General features: G+C 45.3%; 1 protein-coding gene across 11 annotated transcripts; it reads right to left on the reverse strand.

Moving 5' to 3' along the window:
* Positions 1–4,914: 4,914 nt before the first annotated feature.
* Positions 4,915–24,947, reverse strand: LOC121304410 (TP53-binding protein 1-like). 11 transcript variants are annotated; one of them, XM_041235537.1, is made up of 30 exons: positions 24,740–24,943; positions 21,318–21,372; positions 20,668–20,851; positions 20,444–20,534; positions 20,187–20,274; positions 19,720–19,805; positions 19,090–19,242; positions 18,748–18,814; positions 18,476–18,654; positions 18,120–18,234; positions 17,680–17,762; positions 16,995–17,212; positions 14,923–16,669; positions 14,584–14,700; positions 14,146–14,361; positions 13,758–13,824; positions 13,034–13,126; positions 11,252–11,795; positions 11,054–11,122; positions 10,679–10,831; positions 10,264–10,505; positions 9,705–9,842; positions 8,803–9,236; positions 8,383–8,574; positions 8,078–8,257; positions 6,960–7,151; positions 6,775–6,869; positions 6,170–6,369; positions 5,766–5,902; positions 4,915–5,253 (listed from the first exon to the last, which is right to left on the reverse strand). In XM_041235537.1, the coding sequence occupies exons 3-30, from the start codon at positions 20,845–20,847 to the stop codon at positions 5,066–5,068; spliced, it is 6,264 nt and encodes a 2,087-aa protein (XP_041091471.1). In that variant the 5' UTR covers positions 20,848–20,851; positions 21,318–21,372; positions 24,740–24,943; the 3' UTR covers positions 4,915–5,065. The 11 variants fall into 11 exon arrangements, with proteins under 11 accessions (XP_041091471.1, XP_041091472.1, XP_041091477.1 ...); XM_041235538.1 differs by lacking the exon at positions 24,740–24,943 and adding an exon at positions 22,121–22,214; XM_041235543.1 differs by lacking the exon at positions 21,318–21,372 and having other exon boundaries at positions 20,450–20,534.
* Between the last annotated feature and the right edge of the window lie 53 nt (positions 24,948–25,000).

The raw sequence follows: 25,000 nt of genomic DNA on the forward strand, positions 1-25,000 counted from the left end.
ATAGGGATGTGAAAAAACATTATTGTTAACCTTTGATTCAAATGTGATTTTTTTTTGTTCTGATCAATCACCTGGTGGACTGATACTGGAACTGTGATACTTAAATATATAATGTCTTATAAATAGTGGGTCACAGTTCTAAATAAATACATTTTACTTTATTTATTTAAGGTGGTGTTCAATGTCTACATGCTGTGCAAAGCACAATGTTTGCAGCTATGGTACATATTTCAAGGCAATACGTCTGGTGGACTATGTTAAGTGAGTAGATTGTGAATAACAATGGTTAACAGCTTTTACAGAGTACAGTCCTGAAATAAACTGATTATAGAGTCATATTTTAGATATGTATTTTTTCTCATATTTGTTTGAGATCTTGTGGCACTGCGGGAAACACTAATATCACAAAGTATCAAAACAAAACATTCTACAGTACCGCTGTTGTAAAATGTATAACTAGACACCCTGCAATATGTAAACAGCGACGCGGCTTAAACAACAATAAACAAGAGTTTACCTCGACACACTGTAATGTGTTACTTAGGAATTTGTATAAATGTAAACCTAGACTTTCTCCAACTGTATGAGGAATCTCATACACCTGTGTTATTTGCCCACTGCACTGTACTATATAACTGTATAATAATAGATCACAACGACTCGTTCATAGCAGAACGCTTTGTTTAAGAAAGACACATAGACACCTAAATAAAGTGTAACTTTCCATTATGTCATGAATAAATGACAATGCTAGAGTACACTGATAGAGTAGCTGTGTATACTGCGTGACCTGTGCACAGACAACAAGCACTAACTCAACGGGTTTTTATACTTTGCTCCCGACCAACGGGCAAGGCCTGCAGGGTGCTAACACATACACAACACCGGGCTTTCCAAAGTTCCAACCCCGACTCTATCGAACCGACACGTGGGTCAAAAATTGCGCATGGGTGCCAAGAATTTGATTAATGTAATTAACAAAACGAAAAGCAAAAAAAAAAAACGACATTCATGTGTGTTGTGTGTACACAAACATCGGTATGTCTGGCCCGATGCGAGATAAAGCGAGGCCAAGCTAGCTTTTCTTTAATATTTCGCTTCCTACATCACTAGGAGTTGTACAATAACAGACACTGCCATCCATTCATGAAAAAACATAACAGTTTCACCAAGAAAAGGAAAGTATTTAATTTAACGTGGAGAAAACCTGACACATTACCAACCTGACTTCCCGAGCGGAAGGACTACATCTCCGGTCATGCTATGAAGGTAGATATTAACTGGACTACATCTCCCAGAGACACATTAAATAACTTTATTAACAATAAGAGAAAACAAACTCCGTCTTCATGTTATTAATTTTTGTTTAATCAATGTGTTTTAGTTAACATGAGTGCAGTATTTTAACCTAAAAAAACTCTTTAGCTTTTGTACTGTGAATCTTTTAAGAGCGGGGACTACTGCTCCCATAATACTCTGTTCTGGAGGAAAAAAAAACTGCAATTCCCATGGTGCAACGGGATGTTGCTATGCCGCATCATCTTGCTGCGGCGGTGGATTTGGCGGTGCTGTTGTTAAAAACTACTGAAAGATATAGTTACCGATCGCGACATATCGTATGATTTGGGGCTGTCAGCAGAGACGGGGTGTCACGATGATTCACGAACTGCTTTTGGCTGTAAGCGGGTACCCTGGGACTATTTTCACATGCAATAAACGGACAGGTTTACAGGTAAATTGTATCAGTGATACAGTGAAATGGTTTCCGATGATCATGATAGCTCGAACAAAACACCTGCAGCATAGCAGTGCAGACAGATCGTTAAGCAAAACAGGGATGCATCTGTGTAAATAATGAGCGATTGCGACTGCTCAAAAACAGTACGAAAACCCGATCGTCAAGTGGGATTCAGCAGACAGTACTAGGTAATCTCACTTCTGCAAATATACTAGTACATGTAGTTTATACCCAGTAATCAAGGTGTGGAATTGAGAGCTTCCTAAAAACGGGGGAATATACTGGAGCACATTTACAGCTTTTGCAATGTGCTCAATGGAGAAATGGATCTCCAGTACTGCCAGTCCACTGCGGATCATGCAGATGAACATTCGTGATAAAGAAAATATTTGAAAAAAATAGAATAAATAAATAAATAACTCCCAGGTCATTAAATACAGTCCAGGTCAGTGGATGACAGACCTGGCACTAAAGTAGTCACTTTCGACCCGATTAACACTGGAGAACTGTCACTGTCTGTATACAGTCTACATTGTATGTGTCAGTCTTTCAAGCCATTGGTTGCTTTTTAGTTCTTGGTGTGATGTAGAGCCCATTTCCATGATCTTAAAACTGTGATATACTGGTATCAGCTTCTATAACCACTGCCTGGAACGTTGTATTAATCAAAACAGACTGAAAAAAAAAACCCTTCTTTAAAAAACCTGTGAGTTACAAACTTACGCACATAGTCACACTCTCGCTCCTTGTTCAGGTGTCCCAGGATCTACCTTTCCTCCATCCCTGTGAAACCAGTGTGCTGAACCGTCTGTGCAAACTGGGAACGGACTACGTCCACTTCACTGAGCAGCACACGGGTCATGTGCACCAGCATCGTGCCACAACACTGTAGATTCCCTTCCTGTACAGCAACTATTAGGATCCTACCCGACAACACTTTATGTTTCAGGAAGGATCCTAATGCCAGTTGCACAGGGAGTGAGTCTACAATGTGGCTTCCAGTTGAAAGGCGTCAACGCGAAAATTCCTTCTACACAAAAATGATTAGGGCCTTGCAAGAACGTTGTTATGCTAATGAGAGATGACGTTTTTTTTTAAAGACTGTTCTCTTGCAGCTGTTCCACAGGAACACAATGGTGCCCAGCCGAGCCAGTCCGGACTCCATGGGATTTACCAGCGAGCCTTCTGCACAGGACTGGACTCCATGCTGCAGCCCTACCCTAGTCCCTGCTGGATCTAGAGCAGGAGGTAGGGGGCGCCATCCAGCACCAACACCCACACACTCCTGCACTAGGCTTACACTGCCTCCCAGTCCTTAGCTCTAACCACGAGACCACACAGCCTCCCAGCACTCGGCTGTAACCACTGGACCACACTGGCATGTAGCAATTCTGTTCTTACACAGAAGCCTTCCCCACCATTTAGTGCACATTTGTTTGAAATGCTTGACTTCTCTGTAAGTAATACAATTTGTATTTTTTGAATTGTTTCAGTTCCTGGCAGATCCACATCGCGCAATCTCTCACGTCAATTACATGCTTGAACAGGTAATCCACAAAACCCTGCTGCTGTCATCCCCAGTGTGTAAAAACACATTATTCCTAATTGAAGGTGTTATTTTGATACAAGAATGACCCATAAGGTTGTAAACGGCAGTTTATAATCATAAAAACTTTTTTTTTAATAAGGTGATTTTTGACAGATGATTTGAGATGGCGTTTGGTTTCTTCGGTTTCAGGATGTTATGCTTGTGTGATCGTTGTCAGCAGTGTGGTGCTGCCGTTCAACTGCATTCATTTGAAGCAATGTAACTGACTAACAGACTTCAATGCAAGTAGTGTGTTGTCACTGTGAGAAAGAAGCTCATTTTAACAGAATACCGCTGATTGCGGTTGATGATGTGTTGGAATTGATTTTAAAAAGGAGTTGGAAATTAAATAACAGGAATTTTTTCTCTTTCCACACTGTACAGGCTGCAGTGTTAAACTGATCCCTACACTAAAAACAAATCTAAATTTACCATGCAAATAATAAGGGGATAATGAAACCGTTTGAACTCTTTCAGGGCTTCAGTCGACAGTCTTCGCTGCTCTTCAAGATCCTGTCCAGCGTGAGGAACCATCAGATCAACTCGGACCTGGCCCAGCTTCTGCTACGCCTCGACTACAACAAGTACTACACCCAGGCAGGGGGCACCCTCGGCAGGTATGGGGACGCCATAGTCACTCCAAGATCAGAGCCTCCTGACAGCCTAGTTGTTAATCACCACCTCCCCTTCTCTTGTTAATTAAGCTCTAGAAACCTGCTACTCTAAACTTTATTCAACCTTGAATTGTCTCTCTTTGCAGCTTCGGACTGTGAGCCCCCTTGCGCTTCAGAGGGACCTTCCACTCAGTGGGATCAGACAGGAGCCGCTCAGCCTGTGAACCTGGTGTCTGAAACAGCAGCTTGAGAGACAGACGAGAGGGGGTTACCCAGGAGGATGCTCCTGGCTTGTTGCTGTCATCCCATTTAGCAGAGACATCAAAACCAGAAGAGGTATCTTTGAAATAAAAGAAACAGGAAAGCTACCAGCTGTTCAAGTCCACTATTTATTCTTGGAGAAGGTGCTGCACAGACACTGCAAGTTTCTTCACGGTGCCTGGAGGGCCAGCCCTTTCCAGAGGAGTATTTCAGTTCCCATGCCCCTCTGAGAGATTGGCCATAGAAAGATACCGGTACCAAACTACATTTTTACAAATAGGGCTGACCAGTCGAAACGAGACCGGGAATTGAAAGACTTTGTATCTCATTGACAGTCCACAAAGCCTGCTAGTGGTTCCCAGCAGTTGTGTGGTGTCTCATGTGTAGCTGTATCTAAACCTGCCTTCCGTGTACAAAGATCTTTAATAAAATAGAGTGCACTTCACTTGCTGGTGATTTCTTTCTGTTCTGTGAGCACACAAGCAGTGCTTCACTAGGATATAACTGTATAATACAGCATCAGGTTCTATCACAGACTATCATTCTGGTTTGATTTAGTAGCCAATGGACTTTTTGAACACCCTGAATATTGAAACATTACTGTACAGGCTGTTTTGCCAATTCAAGTTACTGTGTGTGTTTATGTGTATGTATTTATTTATAATCAATGAAAAGCAGCGTCTGTAGCACCAAAAGAAAAAACAACACTGATATAGAATGAAACAATCACAATTTATTTCTTCATAAAAATCGCGAGGGATAAAACTATATACAGGTAAAGCATGCACAAGTACGTTTACAAACACAGAACATTTAAAAGGCTCTAAAAGGGGGTTAAAAGCGGTCGGCTGCAGGGTGGTAGTGTTAGGTGGCAGTGTGGTCGTGTTTGTACTGGGGGTGCGTGGTGTAGCCCAGCCTCTCCCCGGCGATCAGGCTCTGGATCATCCACTCCGGAGACACCACTGGCACATCCAGCGCCGCCGCGCACTTCAGCACCGAGGCAGGGCACGAGCGATCAGTCACTACGAGGTCAAACACGCCCACCGCAATCTCTGCCAGCAGAGACCGAGAAATCATCACACACGAGCATTCACACACAGGAAGAGCTGTTATTCAGTACGTGCTTTATCAAGTCACACACGACAGCATTCTTTACAAAGACACACCTTTTTGCAGTTCACTGCTAAGTGGAACAGGGACAGAATAAATAGGAAGGGTCATTTGCTACATCAAATATGTTCCTTCAGATCCAGGCTAATCAGATGAGGAAATTAATTGATACTAACAAGTGCCAAGGAGGAATTTAATATCAATTACTTCTACCTAGTCAAACAGAACAGATCAAGAACTACCTAACCTCTCAGTCAATAGCAAAGGAAACAGAATAAGTATCTATGAACCCACTTGGATGTATACAAATCATTTTTTAGTCTTCATTTATCCACATTGAGATTGAAATCTCTTTCTAGGGAGACCTGATAACAGAAACAAGGAGAGCCAGACTCATGCACAGAGAGATACTGGCGGGAGTCAGCAAGCTTGCTTTTTGTTCACGTGGACTCACCCTGGTTTTGTGTGGCTGCATTGTGCTGCCGCACGGAAGAGGCTCCTCCCATCATAAGCAGGTCAGCCCAGAGCTCCAGGGGCCGATCCGACACCAGCAGGATCTTCAGGGACTGGAACGGACTCCTTCGAGGGTGCCTGGATTGGATGGGAAGGAAAGAGAATGAAGAGAAGAATTGGGTTCACTTGATATATTCATGAGTTAAGTTTGATTTGTAAAGATCAGGTAGAACTGTGTGAAACACCAATCACTCTGATTCTGTAGCTTGTCACTATAGTCAAGCGCATATCGACCCCTGATAAAATGCATTTGAGAAAAGGCAGTCCTTCCGCCCAATGAAGCATGACCCCTTGCCAGCACAAGGCTTTTCTTTCAACACAATACAGCCGTGCTGGGATCCCTACCAATCGACGATGCTGTTCTCTTGCAGCCCGAGGCCAGCTGGCAGCAGGTAGCTCCTGAAGTTGAGCAGTTGGTTGGCGTGGCAGGAGTCCCTCACCCACAGGTGTGACACGCAGGGGATGCCACTCGCCAGGCACAGCAGGTACTTCCGGGTGCGGCAGTGCTGGTCCGCAATCAAGAGGGTCTGATAGGCTGCGCGACACTGAGAGGGGGGAGAGGCCAGTTAAGAGTCTGCACGTTTGGGTTTGTCAAGGGTTCACATGTGACTTTGGGCTACATTCCCACTTTACTACAGGACATCCCTAGCCATGTGACTACACTAATAGCTGGGTAATTACCAATGTGCCTGCTTTACATGGCAACGGCCTTGTGAAGCAATTACACTGGGCTGTTATTACCATGTTATGGTTCCTCATGATGTAATGTGCTACCCCTAATGCTACTCCGCATTCGTAACTAAATACCCAATCTATAAAAACAATACAAGAGTCAGTCATTTCACTCCATTGCTCGTAGCGACCTTAGTTATGGACGAGGTCCTCTTCGCTCATTAAAGTGCTCTAGAGACAGTGGTGGCTCAGAGACATTGCAGCAGGGCTCCCCTCACCTGACCCTCATTAAAGTTCTGCAGGATGTATCCTCCCCCGGCTCTCAGCTGGCTCTCAGTGTAGCGCTTGTTGTAGGGGGCCGTCTCCACATACTCTGCCAAGATAAAACACAAACACGGCTGTAACAGAGAAGCAAGGCAAGCCGACAGCGCGTGTGTTCTTGTGCTGCGTGCCCCTCCCTCACCGTCCTCGCCTTCGCTGCCCGGGTGGTTGGTCTCACGGTCAGTCTCGGAGGAAGCAGTCAGCAGGAAGGCGTACCCCAGGAAGAGAGAGGCGCTGCGGGGGAGGGGCCCGTGCGTCTCCACTAGCTCAGCAGGGTCAGTGGGCAGCTCACCACCGCTCTCAGAGGTGCCACACAGCTCCCCACGCCGTCCTGCTGGGGAAACAGAGACAGCGTCACCTAGAGATCTGGACAGGATATGACTGTCTTTTGTCAGGTAGATAATAAAAGGTCATGGAACAAATAAATAACAAAAATCTCCTATGAACTATTTACTAGGTACACAGTAAAGCACCTCCACACTAAATGAAGTCCAGATTCACTCTGAGGACTATACTTTCTGCAGACACACTACAGCACATGTACAGTATGATGGGGGCAAGTTGCCCACAGCAGCACAATCTGGCCCTGAATTTTCACTTTAAAAGGTTTAGTGTCTTGTTGATTGCTAAACTATTTGGTTACCCATGTTGGAAATACCAGTAGCAGTGAGCGGGTTCTCCTGTCAGCAGTGCTTTCAGCACATCTTTCAGTCATTAGTGCAATGCACATGGGCAGTGGATTACCCTGGAGCAATGAGAATGGGAGGTACAGAACAGAAGCACCATGAATCTCAGCCACTGCATCCTGACAGACGGTCGCGTTTTCAGTTTTTTTGTGAATATGTTGTATTCAAACCAAATGGCATGAACGTGACCCTAGTTTCCATTAAGATTTTGCACAAAATTTATTTTTTTTATTTTATTAATTATCCATTTAAAAAGTTTAGTATATCACAAAAAGAAGTTACAAAAAAGAAAAAAAACTAAACAAAAAACAGACAATGTAAAATCCAAAACATTTTATTAAAAGAAATTAAATAAAGCCACATGCACACATAAAACAGCTCTAATAAAATCAAGATACAAAAAGACATACATTAAAAACAGGATGATTGTGCACAATCCTTTTTTTCTTTTACAAATTAAGCACTTGTCTAGGTTTTCCATCTCATAGCAGCTTTACTGGGAGTGTTTGAAGAGTGGTGAGGGGAGGGTTTATTATAGTCAGCTAAGTCTCTCCCCGTGGGGGGGTATCCGTACCGGTTTTGGGAGAGGCGGACTTGCGTCCACGCTTGGCTGGGGATTTGTCGTCCTCTGAGCTGATCAGTTTCCTCTTCCCTGCGTATCCCGGGCCTCTTGGGCTGTCAGTTGCCCCTCGGGTGGGGGTCCCGCTACCCACTGCGTTCCCACGACGTTTTCGCTTCCCCTCCACCAGGTTATCTGCAGCAAAGAGGCACAGATCGGGGAAATAGTTTAAAATGATAAAAGCATATTCACTTTCTTACTTGAACTGTACATAATAACAATACGTCGTGTGTAGGGTGTCTCTTATTGTCATCTCTTACCCAGGCTGATATCAGAGGCCTTGGTAAGAGGCATGACAGGCTCGTATGGCCCCAGTCCGAACTGCTCCCTCAGCCGATTCCCCTGCTCCAGAGACAGGATCACTGCCATCCTGCGGTACCATTTGCGCTGCCCGTCCTTCTCCACGCAGTAATAGAAGTCTGTACCCTCCTTCTTGTGGCCCTTCACCACACCTGGGGGGGACGGCAAGGCAATACCACAAATCAATCAATCGTCCAGTCAATCAATCAAAAATCTGAGCCAAACAGCAACTCACTGTTGCAACAGAGGGCTCATCATGGCCAATGTTGCAATTACAGCGTTCTATGCACCAAGTTTAGACATCATTAGAACAAAAGGTCAATCTTTTGCTCCCCTCACTGCACTGTAAGACACACTGAAGGGAGCGCCTCTTTCCTCACCTGCACTGAAGTACTCATCATCAGACAGTGCAGTCACCTCTGTCTCCAGGGGTATGGGGTCACACAGCAGGATGTCCTTGCCCAGCACGTCACACTCGTAGCCATCGTCGAAGAGCAGGCGGAAGCGCCCGGCACCCGTGTCCTGGGTGATGCAGCCCGAGTAGAAGTATCCGTTAGAGGACCACTTGGCAACGACACGCAGCCCTACAAAGGAGCTGCTGGAGCTGCCGCCACTGGTGTCAGGGAATTGGGGCTGCAGCAAGGCGAGCTCGGGGGAGTCGGAGCGCCGCAAGGTCCCTCGTGGGGAGGACAGCTCGGTAGAGTGGGCAGGGGGCTGCTCCGGCCTGACACACACCCGGGTATAGGCCTCCTCTTCAGAGGAAGAGCTGGCTGGGTTGGGGGCGCCATCCCTCTGCGCAGGAATCACACACTCCCTAGGGGGCAGCAAAGACAGAGTTAGAACAGGTGACAGAAAGAAGAGAGAGAGGGAGTTGTGCTAGAGAGAATAGGAAGGACAGAGCAAGAGAAACAGTGAGGGTGAGAAAGCTAGCAGGAGAAACAACTGCAGCAGACACCAAGTTTCAGACGGAATGAGACAGTAAGATAGCAGAGACGGAAGCTTTGTTATTTTTAACATTAATAGGCTCCCCTGCACCAAAACTATAGTTAAGATACATCTACTGCAGTATTGTGATCACTACATATTTAGTAATTCAGCTTCCTGGGATTACAGGCTCTTCTTGTGACGAGTTTGAGAAGGTACTGCTCATCTCCTCCTGCCTACACCTTGCTGCAGAGTTACTCAGCAACGACAGGGGAATTCACGGTTAGGCTTGCCTACTCTCAAATAATCCAGAGTATAATCAGAGTATCTGGGGAAGGGTCACTGCCTGCCTTCTCACCTGGAGAGGGAGGTTCGGGACGGGGGTCGGCCTCGTCTCCCCCTGCCGCGGGGTGTCCCGGGCACTCTGTCTCCATCCTCCCCGCCCGCCATTGTCCCCTCGGGGCCCTCTGGCATCTGTGCACTTGCCTTCTGCTGGCTGAGGAGACACACACGGTGTGAGTGAGTGAGTGAGTGAGTGAGGATCAGAGCGAGAGAGAGAGAGGACACTGCTTACAGCTATTGATCAGAGCCGGTGGCTGTCTGGGTTTTAGCTGGGCAAGTCGATTCAAGAGATTGCAAACTGCCAGAAAGCAGAAAAAAGCCTCCCTATCGTGCACGGTCTATAAAACTTACAAGGTTGATATAAAAAGCAAATCCAGTAAATGTGTGTCCCAGTTCCTACCTGGCAGGGACTGGAGTTCTAGCAGGGTACAAGGAAAAAGCAAGACAGACAGGCCAATGATGAAAGAAGAAGGGGACAAACTGGTAGGAAAGTGCCAAAGACAGAAACAGACAGAAAGGAGGAGTTCCACAGCCAGTTAACAGGACAAAGACAGACCGCTGTGTCCCAGACTCACTTGGCATGCCTGGTGGGTGTGCCACGGCCCAGGGGAATAGCAAACTTCCCAGCGGTGTCACCGCTACCCGCTGCCCTGGCCCCTCCACTGCTGGCACCACTGGAGCTGCGCTGCAGGCTGGGCGTCTTGGAGGAAAGGGAGCTGACATCACCCAGGTCACCGGAGGTCATGGAGCCGCCAGTGCGTGACGGGGAGGCATCACTCTCCACGACGTGGCAGTCGACAACTGGCTCCTCCGACTCCTGAAGGGAGGAGCACACAGCAATGAAACTGAGAAAAGGGCAAAGCGCACAAAAATCTAAAGAGAAAACAACTGTATTGTGCCGAGGAACTGAAGAACATTCATGGTATCACTGCTAGAGTGTGTACAATGTAGAAGTGGGTGAAATGAAATGCTTGGTAGATGAGCACTAACCTCAGTGACGGTGCGGTCCACCTCCCTCCCGTCCTCGTAGTACACATCAGTGATGATGCGCGTGACGATGGTTCGCACCTCCCGGATTGTCCTCACATGTCTCCGGACAGAGTGACCTGGAGCTGGCTGAGGCAGGGGCAACTCCAACTCTCCCTGCAGCACAGCAACAGGGCAGGGGGTTAGAGGACATTGCTTTCAATGCAGGCCCCACATCCTTATTTCACTCCTGTCCTTCTCTCTTTACCAGACCAAGTATTTATGCCCATATCTCCTCCCTCTCCCAAACCTTCAGCCTGTACATGATTCAGACAAGTGCCAGACGCCTGACCATTTCCCTGGTCTCAATCTCCATGTATATGCCCCTGTCCCCAGCACCTGGTCTTGTAGACTCGGAGTGCTGCCCGCCTCAAAGCTGGTCTGCTGCGACACGGCTCTCTGACGAAGCTGCAACACAGCAAAGGAGGAGGAGGAGGAGGTGTGGAGATTAGGCACACAAACAGAATGAAAGTCTTACGCTTTCCATGTACGTATACAGAATTGAACCTCCCTCCCCTGGATCCTAGTCCCCAGTACCCTGCTCTGTAGAATCTGGGGGCCACTTGACTCAAAGCTTGTTTGCTGGGACACTGCTCTGCGGCGCAGCTGGCTCTTGACTGGGCTGTCGGTCTGCACTGCTGCGCTGCATCTCTCCAGGGCATCTCCACCATCATCATCATCATCATCATCATCCTCCTCCTCCTCCTCCTCCTCCTCCTCCTCCTCCTCCTCCTCCTCCTGCTTCTCAGGGAGCCTAAGTCTCTCTGTCTGAGTGGCAGCCTCCTCCACTGGCCTTGGTGTCAGTGCTTCAGTCTGGATCTCCTTCACCCTGCGGCTCGCCCACATCGCCCTCTCCTGGGGCAGGCTCTGACTGCTGCTGACCCCCGAGTGCCCTTGACTGCCCTCCGATCCTGAGCCAGGCTCCTCCTCCCCCTGTGGGATCCCCCCTGACTGGCCAACGTCCAGCGAGGATCGAGAGGTTATGGCGTGACTGCGGGAGATCTGCTTCAGCCGCTGAGCCCTCTGCCCCTCCAGCCAAGCGTCTCCGTCCTGGGAACAAGGGGTACGGTAGGGGTCACCGCTGCAGAGGGCAGAGCAATGTTAGTCGACTAGCACAGATAACATTCATCCATCAGCCTGATAAACCACTAGGCATCTGTCAAATCATTTTGTTAGGATGCCAAAATTACAGGCAAGAGCCTGTACAAACAAGACATTATTCCCCACCCACCCCCATAGCGTCTTGGGCAGGTGCCGTTTTCAGAGCTGCCATCCAGATGGGAGAGGGTTTTCATAGAGCAGCTAGTTGGTGGTTGTGATAATTCTGGTTCTGCCTACTAACAGGGGGACTCACAGATTCAGAACAAATCATTTGTTCCGTAGCTGTGTTTGCAACCTGACACTAAATACCTTCCCTATGTACTCTTTTGCCAGGGATCTCCACCACACTGAAGGGGAGTACAAGGAAGACCTCACTCAAGAGGACAAGGGACGGGGGGGACTTAGTCACGTCTCTGACTTTGGAGAGGGATCCTCAAGAAGGACCTTGAAGCGACTTTGCAGCAGAACAAGTAAGCAGCAAGCGGCTGCTCCTCTCATGAGGGAGACTGAAGCCCAGAATAGCAGCACCATTCAGAACTGGGTCACAGCTAACAGCCACTAGACTAAAACATACAGCAGGAATTCACAGCTATAGTGCGCTGGGACCACCAGGGGTTTCATTCGAGCCAGGACCTAAATCCAGAATTTTGAATGTGCTTTGCTTTTTAAATAGAGCAAATCAAACAGAGATCACACCTATGGGAAGTCTCACAAACTTTATAACAGAATATTTTTTTCATGAACAATTATCACTTCAGGTGGTAAACAAGGACAACTAAAGTTAAGAATGTGGCTTTGTAAAAGTGACCTCTTCCTCCAATGCACAGCGCCCCCTGTCTGCCACTGCTGGGGTCTTTATACAGACGGTGGCGCCTAACGGGATGCTGATAATCAGGATTTCTGCTTAAATGGGATACAACTCATGGAGACGGTTCTTCCCAATGCTATTTAAGTTGTTTAATTGGGACGGCACTTCGTTTAACAACCAAAAATGTGACGAAGGTCATCTGAAATGCCTTTCGTTTAACTGGGTAACAACTTATTCAGGATACTTTCGACTGTACAACCATCTTCTGCCATAATGAATCCCTACAACCTGTAGAGGGCAGCAGTGCTCTGTGGAAATCCTGATGGACAGCGTATTGGACAGAACGTTCAGTAAGTGAGACTAACTGCAAGGTGCTGTGTGCTTCCAGAGGAACAGAAAGAGGATCTTGCCTGGTAGGGGTGCCGGGGTGCCCAGGTCCTGCAACCTCCACTTGTCTCCGTGCTTCACACACCCGGCTAAACACGGACTGGCTCCACTGGGGGCTGAACGAGATGATGAAAGAGAGCGAGATGTGAGAGCAACAGCGGGTGAACAGAGAGGCGGAGGGGTGAGATCAGGAGACTAGCCCTACCAGAGACAGAGCACTATTATCCCCTCAATTGATATTAAACAATCCACAGCATGATTCCAGGTAGTATTTCATGGTTACAGCACAGATATATCAAGCTGTAAATGGGAATACGTTTGCCATTTGTCCTTTATGGCACTGCTCAGGAGAACAGCAGGAGTTTCTCTATGGCAGTGCTCAAACTCTATGCCCAGCAAAGGACTTTGTTACTTTAAAGATATTGCACAGCTAGGGTTAAATGCATTACAAACAAAGATTCAGAAAGCTTTTCTTGGGTAATCTTATGTGCAATTCTGCTAGGGCAAGTCATCTTGAAGCAGTGATAGGATAGTCACAACCATTTTCTAAATAGGACAATACATTATTATTATTCTTTACATTTTTGCATTGAAAGTTGTTTTAACATTTCATTACCAGATTGCACTGTTTTTATAAGGTAAATTACTGCATTTTTAATTGAATCAGCGGCTTAAACTGGTGCCTCAACTCACGGACGGGTCCTTTCTTAATAAGCTGTCGTCTGCCTAGCAACAAGTGTGGGTTACCTGGTTACAGCCATAGCAACAGTGGTAGCCGTGGCAACACAGCCTTCCTCTTGAGACAGTGCCGGCTCTGAAGAGGAAACAAAGAATTAAATAAAATGGCAATAGTTCAGGCAGTGCATTAGGCAATGAAACTGCCTAAGCCAATCATTCTGACTGTGTTCGGAGATCTGCACACTTCTCACATCTTAAACACCAACTTAAATGGGGCACTGGTCTGTAGATGGGTTGTGATGGATTCAGTTCTCAAATTAAATGGGGTTATGCCTTTTGTATGGATGTCAAGGAGCCCATGGAGCAGGTTGGCAAAGTTGAAAAACTGAATCTCACCGTAGCTAGGGGTGTATTTGGACAGTTCAGACCAGTACGTCTCCTAGCCCGCTGCTCTTACTTTGCAAACTGAAATGTGCCGACTCTGGGCTCTCCTCATTCACTGGTGTCACGAGTTTCATCCTGAGACTCAGTTTCCCATCATGCTCAGCAGTGGTGGAGGCAGAGTCCAGTTTGGCCCCCTCAGTCTCCTCAGCCATGATGTCACTAGTTGCCATGGCAGTCTCCCTGGTAACATCACCAGTTACCACAGCGTTGTCAGAACAGGATCCAACCTCTTCATTTGAAAGAATAAACAAAACACGATACCTTCAACACCACTAAGAGAATTCTATCAAGCTCGAAAAACAAAAACACAATGCTTGTGAGACAGGACTGAAGAAAGAGCCTAAACCCCTGCCAAACAGGGATCAGCATACACTCCAATTAATTACAAGCTGCAGTTTTAATTATAGGAGTGCAAAAACATGGTCTGTCATCAGAAGCCAAAGAAACCCACCAATGGGAGTGCTGTGTCGGGGGCGCTGTTTCAGCTGACCAATAAGTGGAGGTGTTGCACTGGCTGCTGGGTGAATCAGCTCTCCTTCCTTGGGAAGAGTAAAATGAAATGGGATATCTAAAAAAAGAACAGAACGCAAAAGGGAAGACATTTAGATAGGATGATCACCTGAGGCTGGTGTCACGCTACTGGGGACAAATATGAGAATTATACTTAACACACAGATGTTTGTCTGTACAAAAGTTAGCAAACCCAACAGAACTGTACATCTTTGGCAACTAGATTTTGTCATTAGGGGCCAGAATCATGCTGTTCATATAAATGAATAAATAGCCATACCCCCTGAGCTGTCACTCAGACTCTTGTCCCCTCTCTGACCTTCTGTCTCCACGGCACCCCCTGCCTCCTCTGGTTGCTTGTTCTGCCCTAGCTCCTCACCATCCTGTCTGGCAGAGGCCATGGGGGTGAGGGAGCTCTTTGTGGCTCTTCCATCTCCACTCTCAAGAGCAACCTCGGTCCTGCCTCCCTTCTGCTCATGAATCTCCAGAATACTAGGAGAATCATCGGGACAAAACTCCACAATGATGAGCTGGGATGATCCTGCCTCCCCTTTCATTTGCTGGGGTGTCTTTCTGCTCCCCTTGTCAAAGGATTCTCTCTCGCTCTCCTCCACTACAATCACACTGCTACTAAAGCTGTTCTCTGTCTTGCTCTCCTTCTCCTCCTTGCTCTCCATGGGACATTCCTGTTTGGGGATGCTCTCCTGCGCACAAGAAGGCTGATCAGTGCTTTTGGGGGACCCGGTTCTTTCCGAGGACTTTTCTTCCTCTTCCATAGGCTCTGGTCCCGGGGAGAGAGCTTGGCTCTGAGAAAGAGCAAGACAGAGACCTGATCCTTCAACTCCCTCCTCCATCTTCTCTTGCTTTTCCTCAGGCGTCTCCTCCACCACATCTTCTCTCCTCTTTTCCAAGGGCTCATCCCTAATTTCATGATGACTGGCCTTACTGGAGATGGCTGCCTCTGGATGTGATTTCGATGGCACCACAGCATTCCCAGTCTGGATTTCCATCGCCTCTTCATGCACCCGAGTGGCTGTAGCAGGACTATCAGATTCCAGAGCCTTCACAATCCCGGGAGCTCTTGTTCCATCTTCTGATTCTGGCACTTCTTGTGGTAATCCGCTGTTGGTGGTGATGGTCTTAGTTCGTTCTAGCGTTTCTGCAGGAGCCTGTGGCAAGCTGCTACTGAGAGTTAGGTCTACAGTGTCCGGTTTCTGAGAACTACTTGTGTTTGTAAGGTCTACTGTTTCAGAAGGTTTCTGCAAACTGATGGCTGTTCCTGAGGACAGTGGGGCAGGAACTTTTGGCACATTGCTAGTCTTGTCCAAAGCTCCCATTTCACAAGCGTTCTGAAGACCTATGGTCTTGGTTGCATCTAACATTTCAGTAGCGTCCAGCAAACTAATAGTCTTGCTTGAGTCCACCACTTCAGAATCTTTTGGCACACTCTTAGAGTCAGTTGGTTTTACTGTTACTGGAGGTTTTGGCAAACAGCTAGTGTCAGTTGGTACTGCAACTGCTATAGACTTCGACAAACTGCTTGTTAAAGCTGGTATTGCATTAGCTGGCGGTTTTGCTAAGCTTCTACAAACGTTAGGTTCAACTGTTGCTGGAGTTTCGGCTCTTTCAGGAGTTTCCTGCAAACTGTCCAGGCTTCCCTGTGAGAGTAGCAAGTTGCTAGAGAGTGCACTGACTACACCACTAAGCCCCTCAATCTGTGTCAACTCGTCATCCTCCTCCTCTTCATCCACAGCGCCCCCCGTGTGCTGGGGGATAGCACTACACTCACTGTTAGTAGAAAGCTCCAATCTGAATGCCTCCTCTGCCCCACTGGGTTCTGACTGGCTGGGTTCTGAGTCCTCAAGCTGGTCTGTTCTCTTTTCTTCTGTCGAAGGGTCTTCAGGAGCCTCTGCATCAGGTTGCCTGGAGGAGACCTCAGCTGGGGGCTGTGACTGCTGTTTACTATCTCTCTCAGCAGAGCTGCCGCTCCTGCTGCCCTCCAAACTCTGAGTGGGAATGAAAACATCCTGTACAGACAGAAATGGAGCCAGTTAACCAGGGGTTTGGGAGCGTGAGGTTACAGCATAGCACTGAGAGGCAGTGTGGTCTAGTGGGTAGAGCACAACAACTGGGGCGGAACCTGGCTCATAGTGTGATTCAAAATCAACAGAACTAGAACAAAAGCACTTTAATTCAGTGCAATGGTAGGGCAGCTAAATTCTGTCACAGTCTTGTAACAGACAGCCCTACTCAAATAATAAATTCTAAATATAATAATACATTTCAAAATAGTTTTTTTTTTCCCCCCCCAATGTAATTCTTGTGGGTCAGCCTGGCTCGGCTGACACCTACATGTGAAAACTGTGGCTGGGTTGGCACAGGGAGTGACGGCTCCATTGCGAAGGCAGGGGAGTTCTGCGATACTGGGGTGGAGGCTTGAGGACCAAGGAAGGAAGCCTCTTCAGGACGAGATGGAGGCTGGTCTGTTTCCATTGGCTCCTCTGCCATCTTTCCTGATTGGTCAGCTTCCTCAGCCGGGAGTGATGTATCCATTGGTTCATCATCATCATCTTTGTGAAAGAAAAAAAAAAAAAGTAAAACCAGGAATACACATTTCATTTAAACGAGAAGGATAATAAAAATAAAATAAAAATGGGAGATACTTTAATAGGTTGCTCAGGCTATGTATATAAAACACACTACCTTTCAAGTCCTCTTCTTCACATGAGAAGTGGAAACTGGCAGTAAAGACAGTTCAGAACTTATAACACAGGTATCTAGAAAATAACACTCTACTGCTATGGTGATAGGCGCTTTCTAGTTATGTGGCAAATATTCTGGCTGTTCAAACTGATGTCTCTTATAAAGAGACATACTACTCACATGAACTTAAAAAAACTACAAAAAAATATTGTACTCTGGAACTACTAAGCATATTCATGTGAACCTATTAAAAACGACCACTCCAGTAATTCCACCTTAAAAACAAACATGTTTGTAAAAGAATATGAACGGAGGACCAGGAAAGGAATTTCACCTTGTTCAGTAGGCGAGTTTGGGACAATGATGGGAGTTGGGCCAAAAGGGTCCTGAGAGGGCGCCACAAATTCAGAGGAGTTCCTGTGGAAAGAGAGAGACAGGCACCAAGCTAAACACCTTCAAAAAAGGACCACTTCTGACTTCAATCCATTACTTCCAGTAAACTCGTACTTTTGACTGTTTTTACAGAGCCTGATTAGCATCAATCATGGACTACCTTATTACAGCTTACTTTTAGCTACCTTTTTTAGTTCAGTGTCAAATCTGTAAAACCAGGCTTGCTGTCAAGCTAATAAAGAAGCATGCAGCCAAAAATGCAGTGGTGTAACCATACAGATTAACTTACATTAGCAAGAGGACATTCTGATACCATTAGAAAGCAAGGAAGTAGTACAATCCAACAATTATATTACCAATAATAACAACAATAAGACATACTGCGAGAGGCTCTCCTGCACCAGGGTGGTCTGTCCAGAGAGGTGTAGAAGTCGCAGGCTCTCAGCAGGGGTGCAACGGCTCTCTGATCCCGACACTGTGCTGTCCACTCCAGATCCTAAACAGGAAACCCTTGCAATAACTACACCGTTTGTACACCGATATGCCACTCCAGCTCTGAACTCAAGCATGAGAAATTCTAGTCAAATGTTAGAAAAACAGAAATTGCCCTGTGGAAGCACTACAGGAACTTTGCTGCTGCAGGTTTATAAATCAGAGACACATTTCCATGCACATGGCAGCAGTCTAGCTCCTCCTCCACAAAGCCATTTCACCCAAGTTCCTTTACTTTTACTCACCTGCCGCATCCTGCTCAAACAGGTCCTCCTGAGTGGACAGGACCTCAGGATCCTCTTCCTGGTCAGGCGAGTCCTCGACCTCCGACCCCTCCCCCAGCAGCAGGCGGTGTATTGTCATTTCCTTTTCCACAAGAGACGCTTTCTCTGGCAGAGCGGAACAGCTGGAGGTCACCTCTGATCTGTGGTGGAGGAATTAATTGGTTATGTACCAAATTAAACTCCTTCACAAATCAGCTGTAAATCCATGTCAATAGAAATGCCACTGAATGTACCTTTTGCATGCTTCATCTTGATCGGTTGAGGTCAGACCATTTCCTCCAATACTACACTCATCCCCATCTGCAGAACAGGAAACCGGATGAGCTGTGATCACTAACCAGTCTTTGTGTAGTAGGGGCAAATACACAGGATGGGAATTATGTGCACTAAGGGACTTTTAGTCCGTATTTCAATTAAAAGCTTGATTGGTTAGGGGTAGCAAACTTACTTTAAAGCGGGTTTTTTAAAACAGTAAAGTCAAGATGTGAATGCTGGGTTAGACACGTTTGTGCCTACCTCCCAATGAAAAGGTGGTTCATCTCCAAGGGAATATAGTAGGAAGCAAGGTGACCCACCTGCTTTCCCGAGGTTGTCTGTCTGTCCCACCTCGCTGACTGTCTTCCCTTCCTTCTCTGGCTCTCCGAGACTCTCTGCACTCTTCTTAAGCTCCTCATCCACATCCTCACTCTGCGACATCTCGAGAAACCCGAAGCTTGGCTGGGACATCTCTACACACACGGGACACAAAAAGACACAAACACACACCCCTCTGGTTAGCTTACTGCAGTGATAACACCACAATGGCAACCACATTCAGGGAGTCTCCAACAGTGCAGTACATATCAAAGGGTGGGCAGGATATTTAAAGTTATAGTTCTTTGTCATCATCTTTTTTTTTTTTTTTTTTTATTTAAGGGCTACTTTTAGACATTTGTTTCTCCCAGATTTTGCAGCCACAACACTACAAAGTATGTTTGTGTTTCAAAACTGGATGAGCATTTCTAAAGGTATACCTGAAAATGTAAATTTAACATTTGTAAGGTACCGTCCAGTTGCAGTGGACAGAGCGAGACAGAGACACACACACACACACACACACGCACTCACATACACATACACACTCTCTAATGTGAACTGCAGTAATTACAATTGTTTTATTACTGGCAGGTATGTAAACAGATTTAGTTGCACAGGGGGACTGGTACCTTTTTCCTGGGCTGGCTGTGTCGTTGAATCTGCTCCGTCCTCCATCTCCTCCTCTGCAGGCTGGCTATTAGGGGGAGCTGGGGCTCTGTGTCAAAGGGAGGCAGAAAACAATTATACCACAGATCCTGCAACACATTCAGGATCTGGGGCTCTGGGATATTAAAGTGAGTTTGAAGAACCAGTTAGCTGCTCTGGTCCCATTCCCAGCTTGCAGGGTGTACATTCTTAACTGTGTGTTTAGTATTCTAAACAGATCCCTCACTGCCCCAATTCTACTGCATTTAGGGGTTAATAAGGGCTTCAAATTCTCCTGGGGGGACAGAACTGTGATTAATATAGGGAGTCAAAAAGCAGCAATATCAGACTCCACAGTGGTTGTTTAAAAAAAATGACATGATTACTATTACAGTTCAGGGACAGTGGAGCAGAATGACCATCATACATTATAAAGGAAGTCCTTCTGTACCTGTTGCAACTGGAAGGGGAACACACTTCATATACTTGACTATGTTCCTCATCAACTGAACTGTGTCCTTTGCTGGAATCCAATGTAGCTGAGGACAACAAAGGACAAAGGTTACTTCAGCAATGTGAGGTGCCTTCAAAAGACCTCAATCTTTGAAAGACAGACAAAAGCAGAATAATTTGAAGGAATCAGTTAGTGAACCTCACTGCTATGTGCTAATGGCCAGAGCTGAGCTGAAGCCTGCATCAGTCCCTTACCCTTACTTGAGGCGTTGTGGCCGTCGTTCTCCACCTCTCCAGATTCCTCACCCACAGGCCCCTTACTGCCCTGCGGTGCAGAAATCAGCTCCTATCAGAGAGAACCCAGCCGGCATTACTGAGAGCACTGAGGAGGCAGACAGAGATAAGGGACGAGCGAGGGAGGGACACAAGCTGATAAACGAGGTGAAGAGAGGAACATGGACAGTCTTATTGGTGCTCACCAGAACTGGGCTGTGTCTGTGGGGCTGCAAGCTGGAGAGGCGCCGAGCCAGCAGGGTTCGATAGCCGCTGTCAGGATCGTCCTCCAGGGCGGCGCTCTCAGGCTGGGAGTCTTCCACAATCAGACAGGGGGTATCCTGCTGGGACAGACCAGGATCTAATTCACTGTCTCCTGGATCCATATAGCTACAGACAAGCAGAGACAAATCAGAACCACATACAGGGGAAAAACACAGCTTCCTAATAAACTGCCTCAGCCATCCAGTACTAGCATGCTACCTGCCAGTTGCTGTTTTATAAAATACAAAACTCTCTTATAGACTGAGTCTTTGTTTAGACAATAATAGAGTTGAACTGTACTTCGTTTTTATGCAGGACTGATTCGCAAACCCTGCATGCCAGAGGCAATCCGTGGACACTGCCTTTTCCTGAAACTCACATCAGCTATCAAGATGTTTAGTTGAGCAACTTGTTTATTTAGTGTTTACAGGTAAACACAGCTATGACACCTTGTACATAATGACAGGTGAACGAGAGCAAGCAATGTAACAAAAGGGGTAGTCTAAGACATAGTAACACTATTCAGATTACAGGACACAAAGAAATCGACATGCACTCATATTAAAACAGATCAATAGAGGTCGTTGCATACCTGGGGTTTGCATTAATGCCTAGAGGTACAAATGCATCCAGGGTTTGTCTTGATACTGCAATTACATTGAAACAAATGAGCAACACGTTTGCAGTTAACAGCTATAAGTGTAATATAATACTAACATCCTCTAGCCCGAGGTGTATAACGTGTCTTCTATACAGGGTCATCCACGGTGCCGGTAGAGTCACGTTACATACAGCGTTCGCGAATGCACGTCGTTATTCTTGAGCATTTATATATATATATATATATATTATATATATATATATATATAGTATATATATATATATATATATATATAAATGCTCAAGAATAACGACGTAAGCGCTTGCTGTATGAACGTGACTCTACATACAGCAAGCGCTTCGCGAATATATATATATATATATATATATATATATATATATATATATATATATATATATATATATATATATATATATAGCGCTATATATATCAGGAGTTACAGAGATGGATATACACATGCACAGGGTTGAATCAACCCACATCTGCAGCAGCAGGACTCAACTAAACCAAAACGCTACGACTACAAACAAATAGCCAGCTACAAAGAGACGTGCATGCAGTCTGTGGACAAATGAAAAACATAGCAAGCAAGTACTGCCATTGAAAAGGGGTTTTCCAAGAACTGTGTAAACACAGTGACTAAAGTCTTTCGGTGCTGTGCAAAACACTTTCCTGGTAACACTTCCTGTTACTGATTCTCCCTCTACCGTGTTTCGATGTGTTCATTATTTGGGGTTTATTGCCCAGTATTTTCTACCCTATAGTACCCTTACCTTTGTCTCGACAGTTCTTTCAAACGACAACCCCCACCCCCAACATGCACCTACACTGTCCCTCCTCCAGCGAGGAATGCTTTTCTCTTCGCGGTAAACCATTCCTGTCTAGCTGCAGCGCTCATTGGTCTGTAGCTTACAGGGTCATGGGTTAAACCCATCCCCTTTCCCCACTTGATTGGCTGAAGGCGAGGAACTCGGCGGCGAATGAAGACGTGAACATACGTTCCCATGGTGATGCACTACACAACCTTTCAGACGTGTCATGTAACCCCTAGGATCAACCATATCTGTCCACACAAATATTGGGAACATTTTTTAATACTTTTATAAATGATTAATATACTCTTTCATACTAGACTGTGTATACAAATCTCGCTGGACACATCTTTCTTATTCGCTTTTAGTTATTACGATATATCAGTGCAATTGAACGGTTAATCAAAACTTGTACACAACATTTAAAAGGCAGCTAGCTAGATTTCAAATGAACCAGATAGCTTTTTTGAAGTAGCTAAATAAGATATGTGATCTCCACCACCATCACTGGCTTAGAACTGTTGCTACGGTAATGTAAAATACATGTTCTACAAACTGTTTACCCTCTGTCTCTGTGCTCTTAAAATGAGTGCGCTAGAGGTACAGGAAGAGGAATCACGGAGGGCTGGACAGTCGCTTTAAAAACAACACAGTGCCCTTTGAACCCTGCCTATATAGAACCCTTGGGCTTTCCCCCAGAATCAGAATTTTGTTCGGGGTGTGTAAAGAGCCATTCTTATATACTGAACCACAAAGAGGATTCTACATACTCTGTTCCAAACAGAACCGCTAGAGTGCCATCAGTTGATGATAAAATGCAACCAGAGCAGCAATAAATAAAAATGATTAAATCTCAATACTGTAACAACAGAACTCAGGACTCCTAATGGTCCATAAATACATACATATTAATGAATGCAAGGTTAATTCAAGACAACGTATAACTGAAAATGAATTGAATTGTACTTCATTTGAAATTGAATGGCATATATGCAGAAGTAAATGCTATAATCTGCAACGGTAAAACTGCAGTCTTCTAGTTCATTTTTTAAGTAAGAGAGATATTTCTATATGGCAATAAGGTCCTGTATAAAACAAAACAAGAAATCCACTACCGCTAGTCCAAATTCACTAAACATTGTAGAATAGATACAATTTAATTGCACTCTTTAATTCTATAAAATACTATATTTTAGTATTATAGAGTCTAATATAGTATATAATGTTTCATATAGTAGTGGACTACACTTATTGGTCAATACTGTAGTATACTGTAGTACTTTGTTTTCCATAACCACAGATGTATCATGTTTTAATGACATTAAACACCAATTACAAAACACAGCTGCTATTTCTGTATGTTGCTGCTAAATCTTTACTCTGCACTGTAGATGTTTTTAAATATCACAGGGCTAAAATGTCAACAGATAATATAGGGTTTTATATTGCTTATAATATTATAGTCAGTCAGTGCTGATCGTATAAATAATGGGCTGCCTGGATTCCCTCACCCAGCCCCCAGCTGTCAACCAAAATGGCTGAGGGATGGGTGGTAGATAGACAGATAGACAGATAGATAGATAGATAGATAGATAGATAGATAGATAGATAGATAGATAGATAGATAGACAGATAGACAGATAGATAGATAGATAGATAGATAGATAGATAGATAGATAGATAGATAGATAGATAGATAGATAGATAGATAGATAGATAGATAGATAGGTTTTTATTTAGAATGTGCTATGATGAGCTTTTCAGTTACTGGATTCAATCACTGATCTGAGTGAATTACCTTATCAGATGATCCCCATCCACTCGAGTGCCCCCTTCCTTATTCCCCAAATTGAGATTTGAAATACTGGCCAGCTAATCAACAGCGAACAGCCCCTCTTCCCAGCATAAACAATACTGCACGTCCGCATCGATTATCACAACAGGGAGCAAAAAAATATCAAACACCCTCATACTGATACAAGACAGACAGCGTTGAATAAAATAAGGGAGTGTCTCTCTACAAACACATGCTTTCCAGACATAGTTTAATAGCTGAGCAAACGCATGAGGCAAACGCTTATAGGTACAAAATGACTTTAAATGATGAATAGATTTCAGACGCAACACAGAAGCAGGTGACAAGTCATCTACAAAAAATAATAATAATACAAATAATCAATCAAGCAATAAATAAATCAATACACAAATCAATAAATACATAACATAAAATACTAAAATAAATGTTTACAATCATATTGTTAAATGTTATATATTGTTTACGCATGCAGCACAGTACAACTCGTCGGGTTTGTGACTGAATTATAGCTCCTCAATGGAGTTAAAGCGCTGATAGAATCAATTGCGCAGCAAATGTCCGAGTAAGAAAAAGACTCTCTATGCCTCTGGTCCCTGTTGGATCACGCAATGGCACAGGTATTGCAAAGCGAAGCCGTCCTTGAGGAGAGCTAAAGCCGTACCCCCAATAATGTAATACAGCATACAAGCCAAGAGAATGAATACACAACCCCCAAACCGAATCCCCATTCTTTATTGTCGGCGGTAAAGAAATATCAGGTTTACCTTGGCGAAGGTGGTCGCAGTGCTTGGAGTATGTTTTTTTCCCCTCACTGCAGGTTTGTGTGAAATTGACACTGTGTTAATTTCGCTTTGAAGCTGCCCTGGGCTAAAGCGGAGCTGCAATTTCTCTCTCACTCTCTCGCAATTACTCTACCAGCAGAGCAGGGTGTGGGATACATGGGTGCCGCTTAAAGATGCAATGGCATTTTTCTATTGTGTGTAACTATATGTGTAGTGTGTGTGTGTGTGTGTGTGTGTGTGTGT

Source organism: Polyodon spathula, chromosome 37 (assembly GCF_017654505.1).
Source record: "Polyodon spathula isolate WHYD16114869_AA chromosome 37, ASM1765450v1, whole genome shotgun sequence".
Lineage (NCBI taxonomy): Eukaryota > Metazoa > Chordata > Actinopteri > Acipenseriformes > Polyodontidae > Polyodon > Polyodon spathula.

Coding starts and splice junctions, on each gene's coding strand:
- LOC121304410 (XM_041235536.1), bottom strand. CDS start 20,847: ATGGATCCAGGAGACAGTGAATTAGATCCTGGTCTGTCCCAGCAGGAT. Junction 11,796..13,033: donor CACCCCGGCACCCCTACCAG/GCAAGATCCTCT, acceptor TGCCCTCTGCAG/CGGTGACCCCTACCGTACCC. Junction 6,370..6,774: donor AGAACTTTAATGAGGGTCAG/GTGAGGGGAGCC, acceptor CCCCCCTCTCAG/TGTCGCGCAGCCTATCAGAC.